Here is a 13,931-nt window from a genome sequence, read left to right on the forward strand (position 1 = left end):
TCATTTCATCTTCTGAGTTTTGCAGTTCTGTCACCTTATCTGAATATCTGTTGAAAGCTTCTTCCATTGTATCTAGCTTTTTATTGTTTGTTTTGCTATACTCTATCAATGTTTCATTTATTTTAACCAGTTCTGTGTGAAGCTGCTTTATACTCTCCTCTAGGTTACTGGAAGTCATGTCTGAAACTTTTGCTGCGTCTTGCTGAACAACTGCAGTACTTCTCCCAGTCTGTGTTTCTTTCTCACTGCTTGTAGTTGATTTTCCTCCAGGTCCTTTATATTTCTTTTATTCTGGCAACCAGGCATTGCACTTACTAGCCAGTTACTGAAATGTACCCAGAAATCTAGGTCCGCTGGCTTTCTTTTAATTAGTCTATATTTTTGATGATTTAACATGCAAGGAGATATGCTTGGGTTGTATCCTGGTGGAAGGAAGGAGAACAGCAAACATTATCAATGAGGAATCCCTTAAGGCTAGAACAAGAGTATTAACAAAGGAAATTTGGCTAGGAAGATTTATAATAACAAGACTAGGCCTTTAAGGGTTGTGTAGTTGTTAGTTTTCAAGTTTGGTCTGGTGGGGTTTTCAATCAATTGCAAGTGGTCATGTTCAAGGAGGAATGTGTGGATGACACTATGAGAGTGGCCTTTGAGGTTAATATTGCAATCTTCAATTAGTAAGTTTTAGTTAGCTTACCAGCATGTAGAACAGCCAAACTAAGTTTTTGAATTTGTGTGAGATATAAGGTGGTGGCAGACAAGCAACTGCTAGGACTAGGGCAGTGGAGACTTGGAAAGAAAGGCATACAAGGAGCCAATCATGATCATTACCAGTGGAAAATGTTATTTTTGAAGGTTATTTTTGCAAAAGAGGAGCATGCTACCACTGACTGATGTCATTTTGACTCATGATTCTAATAGGACAACAAGGTCAGTAGACAGGTTAGCGAGAAAGTAATTAAGTTGTTCTATATTGTTTTCGATGCTACCAGCATTTGTAAGAGCACATTGAAGTTGGCGGGATGTAAATATTTGTGTTTTAAAAGGTAATGACTGGTAAGCAGGACCAGTATTGGCTTCAATATTGCTTTTAAGGAACAAGAATAGTAAAGGAGTGATTTTAGTTTAAGAACACAGGGCTACTTATTTACATACATGGGTGGTTGAATGCTAGGGGAAGATAGTTTAGATACCATGGATACATGACAGGTGTATTTGAGGAGGACTTAAAGATGGGTGGGGGGAAATGAGGACTGCCAAGTAAGTTAGAAATTGTTAGGAGTCTTTACAAGAAGAGCTTGGAATATTGGAGTAAATTGTTGAAGGGCTGGTAGAAAAGAAATTGAAAGTTAAAAGAGAAATTATGTTTTTGAGGTGTTAAGGTATCTATAGCTGCTAATTTTGGTGGAGTGGAGTGAAGTAAGGGCTAGGCATAGGTCAGACAAGTGAGAAGGTGGAATTAGTTATGCGTAAATCAGTCGGGTAGAATGAGGTGTCCTTTGCTTGTAGATGTGAAGAAAGGGAAATATGCAATTAAGAAGGATTTAGAGTATAGAGTACAGGAACTGAGCAGCTCAATGTAAATGGAAATTGGTTTGGTTGTAGTAGAAGGGGCAGATGAGATAACAATTTAACTTGAAATAGTTATTAGTTATGAATATTACAATGTAACTGCTGAATAAGCAACATCGATTAAAGTCCCATAATTAGTCTGTAAGAAAAAAAATGCTGAATCTAATTATAGTGTCTGCCAAAAAAGCAATTACTAGAAAATGGAGATCAAAGTTTAGACCAACTTTACTAGAAGTAGTAAATATAGTAACAGAGATAAAACAACTGGAATTGGGATCTTTGAAAAGGGACAGTGCAAACTACATTGAAAAAAATGGGAATTGTGGGAACAATATATGCGGAGAAGGAAGGAGGTTTAAGAGGCAGGATTTGAATGAGCCATATAATGCTTAATTGTCAGTGATTGGATAGATTACAAGTGATGTATAATGTTTGCAACTAAAGTGGTGTCAATATTGTCTGTTTTTTATTTATATAAATGTAAGATTCCCCATGTCATATGTGATAATTTAATAAAGATGTTTACTGAAAAAAAAGGAAGATTAATGAGTGAAGATGTGTTTGAGAAAGAATGATGAATTATATTACTGTATATTTTTATGTGACAGAGGTTTTAGGTGATTGCAGAAACTTTAATGACACTTGCAATAACAGAGCTGTATTGGTATTTGTATGTTGCAAATGAAATTACGGGAAGGCTGTAATATAATCTGTGGAAAGTCTGAGTATGCGGCTTTATGAGTAGGTTGTGTTTATGTATAATTTTTAGTATATTAGAAACAAAGGATATAAGTATAGTATAATTTTGTAAAGGTAAATTAATGACCACTAGGGTGTCTAGGGCTGGGTGTGGGACCACAGCAAATCAGGCAACCAGTCAGAGTGTAGCCAAAAAGTACATACTTGTACACTACAGAAAAGCAGACAGCTCAGTTTTCTAAGAAAAGACTACTCTGATGAAGGTAAATTTAAAACAAATGTCACCATGAGTTTACAGCAAAGGTAGTAGGGATATGGATGAGGAGTACTTCTGCCACTGCATTGAATGACATTGGTTAGAAAGAATAGTGGTGTTACTTCTGTTTAAGTCATGGGAAAGGCACAGTACAGGGAAGCTATATACCAGACATCTCTTTCCAGTGAAGTTGTCAGGGTTATAATAGTGCTAAATGACTAGCTATAGCAACACCACTAAAAGCGCACCAGCATCTCATAAACACGTGTAGCCAAAGCACTATGTCTTCAGAAGAAACAAACAAAAAAAAAAATAACCAAAGATTTAGAACAGAGGGATACAATCATGCTAGTACACCCATAGTGCCTTCCCTATACAACACAAAATATATACAAAGCAGAACACCATAAACAGTGAAGAATTAATACCTAGGTAATTAATAACTTTTGAAGGTCATCTGTGGAAGAGACCCATCACCAAAGCCAGCACAACAATATTAACAGTCTGTAACTTAGTAGCCTTTCAAATTTGCCAGCCTCAACCTATAAAAACATACAAGGCAAATATAAACCTGACACATAGCTATGAGAGAAGTAGCAGAGATAGCAATACGTGAGGGGGGATAATGGGCAGAAAGTAACAGAGGTAAAATGTAGCAGACAGAGCAGCAAGAGGTGTTCAGTGAAGTAGTATTATACAGAAGGAGTGCAGACAAATTCACAGAAGAAAAGAAAGCAAACAGGCAAATGGTTAGTTTGTATTTAGTTATTGAGTTGGTATGAGAAAAAAACAGAGAAAGTTTTAGAAAGTTTTATCTAGCCAAGTTCTATAGGTAATGTGGGTTAGTATGCATGGTAGCCTATAAGTATTGTTGAAGAGGCTTTTGGTGAACATTAGAGAGGATAATTATAGTTGAGTTTTACTTTTACAGATTCCATAAACCCTTTTCAGGTATGTGTACTACATGAGCAATAGCATTTTATTGAAATAATTAATGTGACCTTTATTGACTTAATTTTATGCATTTGTATTTGTTAACTGGGAAAGTCCAACTGTGCATGAAGCCCCTTTTCAGGGAGAACCAGGTCTGTTATTGTTAGACATGTGCGTATGTGTGTGCACACGTGTGTGTGTGTGTGTGTGTGTGTGTGTGTGCGTGTGTGTGTGTGTGTGTGTGTGTGTGTGTGTGTGTGTGTATATTTGTGTGTCTGTCTGCCTGTCTCTCTCCCTCTTCCTGCCAGTCTGTGTAGCATGTGTCTGACAAGAATGAGCTGAAATACATTCTTGTGGTCATTCTTTTGCAGTTATTCATTTATGCCTTTTCTGACTCATCTATCCATTTAATTACAATCATGTATGTAGTTGGTATGCATGGAACCAATCTGTGGTTGAAACTAACTGACCCTGCTATCGATTAATCACAGTTAAACAATCATTGATCTGGCTTGGCAGGGCTAATCTGTGTTTGACTGAACAAGTTGAGATAAATATATCGGCAATACCATGTTGAAAAAAAATAATTTTATCAGTGTTGTGACAGTTGGTGAAGCGGTATAGTTTATCTTGATGAGCTCAGGTACATTCTGACTGGCACTGAAGTGAAAGTCTCAAGCAATTTACTCTGTGGCATAACCAAAACTCTGTGTGATATCATTGTCTCTTTTCAGCTGACTATGTGGTATGTTTTACAGATCTGACATATGTTTTGTCATCATTTCAACCTCTTTGGACATTCTTAGCCAAAATGCAACACTAAATGCTCTTTCTTTACACTTAATAGTTCCCTAGTGTGTTTCCTGTATTCTCTTTAACATGAGATTATGTACATAGCTTGGCAGAAGCACTATGTTACTTTTGAACACTAGTCCCTGTGATTTATGTATTTTTATATGATATGTATAGTGCACATGAACTGCTAATGGAACTTTTTTTCTTGCCCCTAAGCTACCCTGACAGTATCATATTTTTTCAGTAAATGTAGATCTAATAGATTTTCAGTATGATGAGTGCAGTGACCCTACCAGATTATGTGTTTAGCTGTGGCACTGATGTGGCTCCAATGTAGTATTCTAGTGCATGTATTAATGGGAGGCAGAGCCTTTCCTAGAGTTGGTGTGACCTTAAACTGATTATAATAAGGGAGTATAGGGTGATTGCCATTTTCCCTTCATTTTCATGCATCACTATTGTGTGAAATTCACATGATAGTAAAGTGCGTGCATTTACATCACATGTATATTCAGTAAGTAATATGTGCAGTCAGTATGACCAGTAAATTGTGTACAGCTGCAGTTATGCTCAGAGCTGCTCCTGCAGTGATATAGTGCCACATAATTCTAGTTAGTCCTGACATTCAACTGCTTGTTGCATCTCCCTACTGTGAAGTCAACAACTGGTACTGCCTCTGAGTGAGAGATGAAAAACACCACATATAGTATTGTATAGTGCTTTCATTTCAAGAAATACGATTGTGTTACACCATCTCAGCATTTGTATATGCAGGCTGGATGTATTTTATTTATTTATTTTATTTTACATTTGTTGACCGGGAGTGTCCGACTGAGCTAATGCCCTTTTTCAGCAGAGGCCCAGAGATAAAAAGCTCCAGAACATGCAAAAATTACACGAGTGATATTCAGTAAGTTACAAATCACATACAGTAATTGCCAGAATTATGCAATACAACAAACAACAGCATAGTAACAATTAAAGCATAAGAAACAAAATGCTGACGTTTAAAAAAGTTAGCTAATCTAACATTCATAAAGCAGAATAAAGGACTAGTTTTGAAAGTTGCATAGAAGGAAAGGGACTGTAATAGATAAACAGGGCTAGTTTGGTTGGTTAAGGTCAGGGAAGGTTAATGCAATGGCAGGTCCAGTGTTTTTTGAAGTAATCTTTGGTGGCTACCTTAAATTGTTTGGGGTGTGTAAGGTTCCTTATTTCAATTGGGAGTTTGTTCCATACAATAGAGGGGTGGTAGTAGTATAAGTTGTACCCTGTCTTGATTTGGATTTATAAATAGTTACTAGGGCTTGGTTTGCACTTCAGAGTTGTCTAATAGGAGAGTAGAGGGAGATGAGGGATGATAGTGACTGGGAGAAAGCAGGCTGCTTTACAATGGTGTGTATGATTTGGCGCTGAGATTGGAGAAACAGGTGAGGTAATTCGAGTCAGTTCAGGTACTTTAGGGATAGACAGTGGTGGGATTTATATGTTTGTTGAGCTGCAAATCTAACTATCTTATAATAGGTCGATTCTAGTTTGGTAAGTAGGGAGGAGTACAGATTTGTAAATATTTGGTAACAGTAAGTAGGGTAGTAGGTAGGCATGAGAGAGAGTAGCGTTAGCTTCAGGGATGAGGAATTTGTTATTCCTGTACAGAAGTCCTAGTTTCTGGTGGGTTTTTCTGATGCAATTGTTAACATGTAGATCAAATTTGTGTTGATCATCAATGGTAATGCTGAGTAGTTTTGTGCTAGATTCCACTTCTATAGGGGTATTGTTTAGAGATGTGATGGAGAAGGAAGGCTTGATGTGGTTAACGGTTTTAGGAAGATAGAGTAGCAGTTTTGGGGGGGGGTTGAGGATGAGTTGGTTATTTGTGAGCCATGTCTCTACAGAGTTAAAGGATGTCTGGGTAATAGTTAGGAGTTCAGAGGATGAGTTAGCAATATAGTGATGACTGTAGAGTCATCTGCATATTGGACAATGATAGAGTGAGGACAAGAGGAGTGAAGTGAGTTGGTGAAAATATTAAAAAGTAGAGGTCCAAGTATGGATCCTTGGGGGACCCCTGTTCTTACTGAAAGGGGGTAGATAGTGTTGAGTCCCATCTCACTGACTGCTGCCTATCAGTGAAATAGCTAGAGAACCATGAGATAGTGTTGGGAAGAAGTTAAGGTCTGTGAGTTTATTATGTAGCAGTGAGTGAGAGACAGTGTCAAGGACCTTTGATAGGTCAAGGAATAGGCAAGATATGAGTTTATGGACATCTTTGGTTAGAGAAATAGTGTTGAGGAAGGATAGTAGCTGTGGTGGTGCTATCCTTGGGATGGAACCCATGCTGTGTAGGAGTGAGCATTTTTCCCTGTATGAGATAATGCATAAGTTGTTTATGTATGCATTTCTCAAGGACTTTTGAGAGCGGAGAGAGGATAGCGATAGGTCTGAAATTAGAAATTTCTGTAGAGTTACCTCCTTTGTTGTGTATAGGGAGAGTGTAGAACTGTTTCCAGATAGAAGGAACTTTAGATTCAAAGATGGAGTGATTTATTATAATAGATACAGGTATGGCAAAGGAGTTTGCAGCAGTTTGTAGGAAATATGAAGGGATATTGTCGGCAGATACTGAGCATGGTTTGAGCTAGAGAGTAGAGTTTTGATGTAGTTGGTGGGAACAGGTTTGAAAGTAAAGGAGTTTTTTGTGTTAGTAGTTGTGGGAGGTACAGAGAGGTTAGACATGTTATTCTTAGAGGAGTTGGGGTTAAATAATTTGGAAATGGATTCAATGAAATAGCTGTTGAATGTGTTGACAGTTTCATCAGGTGACTTGCCAGGACATGGGTTTGGTGAGGTCGGATTTCCAGGATGTAGTATCTGTTTTATAGCATTTCAGAGTTTCTTTGGATCAGATTTTAATGTTGTTGGGGGATTATAATACAATTTTTTTGTCTTTGGGTTATATCTATTTATCAGCTGACTGCAGCTTAGTGATCACAGCATCATATACCCCAATCTCAATAGCTATGATTTAGGCTATAAAGAAAAGACGGTGGGCAGTGTCTGTGGTACTTTGGTCTGCTCCATTAAATTAGCTTTTAAAATATAAATCTGATGCACAACAGGGGTATATTCTCTTGATCTATCATTGGTACTAAGATGAAAATATGAGAAAGGCACACAAATATGAATCACTGAGTAACTCACTAACTGCAGCATGGCCACAAAAACATGCAGCTTCTATGTACTATTACCCCATAAATGGACTGACACCATCTATACCAAAGAATAGTCTTCACACTGAACTCCCCATGGATCAGAGTCTTTGGCCTAGCTCCCCAGACCACTTTTTTCCATTATTTTTGAGTTTCAGTGCCCACTTGCCCACAATAACTGTACTTTCACATGACACACACACACACATACATACACACGCACACACACACACACACACACACACACACACACACACACACACACACACAGACACATACACACATTAATTTCAAGAGAAGCCTTCTGTCCTGGGCCAAGGTAGTAAAATGACACCACCCAGACCACAGAGTCAGAGTCCTCCTGGTTACTGATTTATTCCTGTTAATAAGCCAGATAATTGTAAACAGAAATAATAATCTATAACAGTGTAGTCTAGTCAATTAAAGGTGAATGCCTACAAAGCCACAATTTAGCAATAATGCTTTCTTATTAATTAATAAATAAGTAACTAGTTGACTAGTCACAAGCTTTCTAAAAGTGAATAGAAAAAAAATAGTCTACTTAGGGAAAAATGGGTTAAGCAGGACAGCTAACAGTTAAATATAAAGTGAAATATGAACTGTACAATGAAACAAAAAATAATCTTTTGAACAGATGGATTATAAGAAACATATCTGTTTACAGCTGTTTTTTCTAGCTAGTTCTGAACTGCAAGCTTTACTGCTTCCTTAAACTAAAATAGCTGAATTTTCAGAATACCCAGGCAGAAATAAACTGCAGAGACAACTCACAAGCTGCAGGGTAGTTCTTACTCTTTCTGACTCATCTTTTGTCTGTTCATGGGCTGCTTGGTTTATATTTTTTTCGTACAGACCACAGATACATCTGAATAGAGATTCTCGTTTACTTACTAATGGGTTTGTTTAACTGTTCCTGCATAGCTATCTCTTTAAAGAATCTATTCATTGTACTTTTTACAGCTCTAGCTTCCTGGCCTAAGTTTGGTAATCACAGAGCAGAGTAATAACAGTTTATGGATCACAAATCTGGTTTATGCATAACTGACATATTTCTCAGCAGAAGGCAGTTAGCCTATAATTATAACTTTATAGGGGTTGGGGGTTTGTATAGGGGAATGGGGGTTGGTATAATGTTAACGTTTTTATCTCATGTTCACAAGGTACAGAGTTTGATTCTCTTCTTTGAAGGGAAATTTTGTTAGGCTTAGAATGGCCATAAAGGGCAGCTAGGCTGGTATTTACCTATGGACCAAATGTGTTTTTATGCATTGCACAGAAAAAGGGTCACAAGTCAACACATATTGCAGATTAAACCATACTCACCCACACATATATATGCATACATATATGGATTTACATGTATATATGAATATACGTATATACAAATGTATGTATGCATCTGTATCTGTACACACTTATATATATATATATATATATATATACAATTTTATATATATATACAATTTTATACACACATATGTATATATGAGTGTGTATGTGTATATGTATGCATGAACGCCATGAATGTACACACACACACACACACACACATATATATATATATATATATATATATATATATATATATACATATATATGTTTACATATATATAGAGAGAGAAAGTTCACCTGTTCCAAGCTTAAAACAACTCGTATATCTGTTACATTCTGACCGAAAACAGTCCCATATTTATTCTCAAACAACACACAGGCATAGTTGTGAGATTTTTCTCTCTCAGATTTAGACTTGCTCTTCCTAGATTTAGTGTTCTCTCAAAATGCAGACCTATTTATGGAACATACATTATTAAATAATTTAACTAAGCCTATACAGCCATTCTTTATCAATAACTGTACAGACTTGAGTACTTGAGGATCTTCTACTCGGAAAAAAATTGTTTTTCTTTGTGACCCTCTGCTGGTTTTTTTTTTTTTTTTTTAAGGCCAATGTTCTTATTTTTAGTGTTTGTTATCCTGCCACATGTCCGTGAGGTATAACTCTCAGCCTCTCTTTGGACAACGCCAAAAATAATTGAGGAGGTCCAAATTAGGGGAATTTTTAAATACTGCTCATATAAATTTTGAAAGTGGGTGGAATAAAAAGGTCTGCATTATTATGTTTGTTATGAAGGATGTGAAGTCTGAAACTCAAAACGTCTGTGATTATGTATCGACTTCAGTCCTCGGTAATGTGTTATAAAAAACCCACAGAATTTATGAGGAACACAGCAAAAATGTGAGGCAAAAACCTGGACAGTTGCGAGGTGAGGGGTCGGAGCTTCTATAGTTTTGCTTTGAATAAAAATGCCTAAATGTCTGCACATTCAGGACAGAAAACTTTACACTGTATATGAAACAACGTAATTCCTGAAATAATAACAAATTACATGTATTCAACATAATGAGCCTTTATCGTGCTAATACAAAGTAAATAGTTTGCATTGTAGTTTGTTTGGTGCATGGAAAATATCAGCATAGTCACAATAAAATCACTATTAATTATTCACTTCGACAGCAGCTATGCAAGGTGCAGAGCAGGACGTTGACACTTAACAAAAATGTGGACCAACCTGACTATGCTGACTGTAACCTGACCTCACATAGTGCCCGCCCCTCTGTGTCCACTTCAATGGGACTGCATGAACTTGGTTCTTCCCCCTCTGTAACTCCAGCCTGTGGGCGGTGCCTTGAGCTGCCAACTGCCGGGAGACCGGTAAGCACGATCGTCAGATTTTCCCAGCCTATGTGTTTACGTGGAAAAGCAACATGGCCGTCGCTTTGCATTGATTTTGGCTTTCAGAGTTTATGACAGCTGTGTTCAGAATAATCCAAAGCATAAAACAAAAGTGTGGCATTTCTAACAGTTTGTTGATTTTGGATAACTTAACTGTTCCCAGGCAGTATATCTGAATAAACGTTTACTGTTTCCTGACAGGGACGATGGAGGACGAAGAAAGGCAGAAGAAACTAGAGGCTGGCAAAGCAAGAGTGAGTACTTAAAGTGAATGATGCTTTAGATTAGACTTTGGATAATCCTACAGTTTGGGGCATGGTGCGATCAGCAAAGATGTGTCATGTGTGACACAGCATGTTATTTTGAGCTTGATTTCAATTCTGCTCTTAAAATCATGTTCAGATTAGCATTGTGTAGTAGGGCCTTGGGTGACAACTGCTTAACAGCTGTCTTCTAATAAATGTGCTCCTCAAGACCTGTCCTGAGCAATCAGACTGGTCTGCAGTCCTAATAAGAGGGCTACATCGCTGTTTTGCTGGTTTTGTTGTTTATCTTATTGCAAATATATTATATTTGAGGAGGATGCCAGAAATGCAGTCACGTTCTATGTCAATCACTGCCATGTAAATAAACTTGTTGGATGTATATTCACATGTACGGAATTGTTGGATTGCTAACAATTGTTTTGAAAGCATTTGGACAAAATGCCATAGCTCTTGGAAGTGTTATTTTAGCAAGGTTGCGTGAAGTGGAATTGATAACAGTCTGTTAGTACAGTGTTTGCTGTTTACAGATGCCTGCCAGGTAGTTAAAACTTTTTATAAACTAGCATCTAAACGTTGTTTTATGTAAGATGTGCGAGTATGCATTTGGCAAGGACACATATGACCCACCCTACAAACAGCATTAACAGAAAGTGTAGTTTGTAAATATTGTTAGTTGATTAGGGCTCTTTGTCCTGAAGTATGAGCCCATCATGAAGTATGAGCCCATCATGCTAACATTAATGCAGCTGCCTTTCTGATTCCAAAGCATTTCGACAGTAGATTAGTATTTGAAAGTTATGCCTGCACTGTCTTGTTAATCAAGAGCTGTTGCTGACAAGTGTAAAGAAACCAAAACTAGGTTCCATTGGCTGGCAGCGTTTCTGAATGTTGTCAGATTTTTGTATGTCAGTAAAATCTGTTATCATTAGTTTATTCTACACTAGAATGTTTAGGTCTTTATTCTTTGCAGCTTTATTAGTACCACAGGCAAGTCATTTGAGAAATGTCAGATAGTCCTTTGTGATTTGTCCTGTTATTTATTGCTAAAGTAGTGTGTGCCAGAAAATATGCTTCTCATCTCCAAGAAACATTTTTATAGTGGAGTGCTAGCTTTTGTCTGGTTGGTCTTAGGGTGGAAATTTTGGTTTATAAACCATTGTACTGAAAAAGGGTGTGTTAGCAACAGTATGTTGAAGTTAAAGATGGTTGTAAAAATGTTTCATTTGTTTGTTAACAATGTGTTTGCTAATTTAAAATGCATCTTTGTCAGATATGAGATTGATTAAATCATATGTACAGCTATATTGTTAACACATCTAGTTACATAGAAGTTTAATTTCAACAAAAATACATGGATATGTGCAGTTGTGGATGATGCATACACTTGTGTACCATTCTCTGGTTATAGTACAAAACATGTGATTGAAGCCATATTCATGTATGGGGCGTTTATTTACATGTAGATATTTTGCTTTGAGCTGGGTTTGGATGATATTAGGATTTGGAACTTTCTAGTATTGCACTTCAGTGCTTCTGTGTGGTGTTTTGTTCGTTTTTTCAATCTGAAGCAGCTGAGGTCATAGATTGTTGTAGCCAGGGCCGGTGTTAGTATTTTGGGGGCCCCCAGCAAATGTCAAGTTGGGGGCACCCAGGCACTTCCAGTGTAAGTATCACCCTGTCACTGCCACCCTTCCTAAGGAATACTTTAGTTCATGTTGCAAACTTTTAGGAGTAGTACATACAGACTGACCTGTAGCTACAGTGCTCTTGCATTACAACAGGTCAATATAACGTACTATGTTGGCCTATCCCACAAAGGGACATTTACAATTACTGGCATTTAGTTGCAACAATGATACATCACAACAACTCTATGTAATTGTCTGGAATTGGGTGAAATGCATCCTAGGCCTACTGTTTCGACCCCCTCCACACACGCATCCACATATACACACACACACACACACACACACACACACACACACACACACACACACACACACACCCTCCATTCCTCCTCTCTGTTTCCCCTCCATGTTGGGCTCCCCATATGATGCACATTACTTTATTTTTTGTCTTTCTTTTCTCAAAAATTTCCTTATTCTTCAGCTTTTCCAAGACACCATAATTTTCTATATTCTCTGAAATGCATTTTTAAGTTTTTTTTTTCTTTTTTATACAACCTTTTCATTCAATGACTGAATAAACAGGAATTATGATCAAAGAAAAATTCAGTGTTTCTGTTCAGCTTTAATTTTTCTGGCATCCTTTCAACACGCCTTTCTTAACCAGGACAGCACAGTAGTAACTATTTAGGAAATAATGCAAATAAGCCAGGGTCCAACAAGCCATAGGGTTACAGATGTTCTGGGATGCACTTTACAGCATTTTCCCATCCTTTTAATCCAATGGAGGCCTAAAATAAAATCATGAGTAAGAAAAGAATTTCATTCTTATTGTATTTTTTTGCCTTTCAAGGAAGATATTAAGTTGTGCCCAAGGCTAAATATTCAAAGCTGACAAAATAGTGCCTCACAATAAACTAACTCTTCAATTGTTGTGAGGATACACAGGTCTATCCCAGAATACTGCCTGCCTTCCTAACATCCCCCCAAAAAAGAAAGTCACCGTCTATGCATGCTACTGGTGTTAGATTGGGCTGACAGCAGAGGTACAAATTGCCACAGTCATGTATTTCAAGTGACTACTGACATACATACGCATAGCATGCCTCCTCACTCCTCACCTGTAGCCCCCAAAGGCAGCCACCATTATACATGCCTGAAGTATGGCTGTGATGAAAGTGAAAAAAATAATTACAGTAACGTATTCTACTTTATTGATCCTAGACAGTAAACTACCTATACAGAAGTTATAGTAACCTTTTTTGTAGACCTGTGAGGTCTGTCAGAAAAGTAAAACAAACAATAACCGCACTGTCCTTAGGCCACACGTAAGCTATACTTAACTCTTGTACACACCTCTAAGGTTTGACTGTAATGAAAAATTAAAGAAGTAATAAGCACACAATCCCCAGCCTCTCTCCACCCGTAACCTACAGTAGTTTTCTGTACACACACATCTAAGCAGGGCTGATTTTAAAATAGATGTAGTTGATTATCCTAACAAGGTTGTATCACAGCCCTGTTCAGGTGAAAGAGCATAATCAGAAAATTAATGCATGTTTTCTCCTCATTTTTACCAACCAGTAACAGTTTTTGTGGGGCCCCCATACAGTCAAGGGTGGTTAAGGGAGCCTCCTGTATCCATTTATACTGTCTAGAGAGTATGGGCCACCAGACTCCTAAAATATCTAAGGGTCTGAATGTTTTATGATATATTTTGTGCTTTACTTTTGAAATATAATTACATGTTAGCTGTATCTTTATTGATACCCAGAAGAATAACATATGTGTCTTCCTAGTATTACTGAGTGTGTGTACAGA

The 13,931-nt window shown here is 37.4% G+C and overlaps 1 protein-coding gene across 4 annotated transcripts in view; it reads left to right on the top strand.

The window, feature by feature from the left end:
• The window catches only part of AKAP9 (A-kinase anchoring protein 9), a 3,155,794-nt gene that overhangs the window by 292,353 nt on the left and 2,849,510 nt on the right, over positions 1-13,931 (top strand). For 3 of the 4 annotated variants that reach the window (XM_044067665.1, XM_044067666.1, XM_044067667.1), the window contains exon 2: positions 10,421-10,473. In XM_044067665.1, coding sequence (XP_043923600.1) covers positions 10,421-10,473 — 53 coding nt within the window. Of the gene's footprint in view, positions 1-10,232; positions 10,332-10,420; positions 10,474-13,931 lie in introns of those variants that run through there. The other variant, XM_044067668.1, reaches the window with a different exon arrangement.

Source organism: Protopterus annectens, chromosome 3.part1 (assembly GCF_019279795.1).
Source record: "Protopterus annectens isolate FY-2018-M chromosome 3.part1, PAN1.0, whole genome shotgun sequence".
Lineage (NCBI taxonomy): Eukaryota > Metazoa > Chordata > Ceratodontiformes > Protopteridae > Protopterus > Protopterus annectens.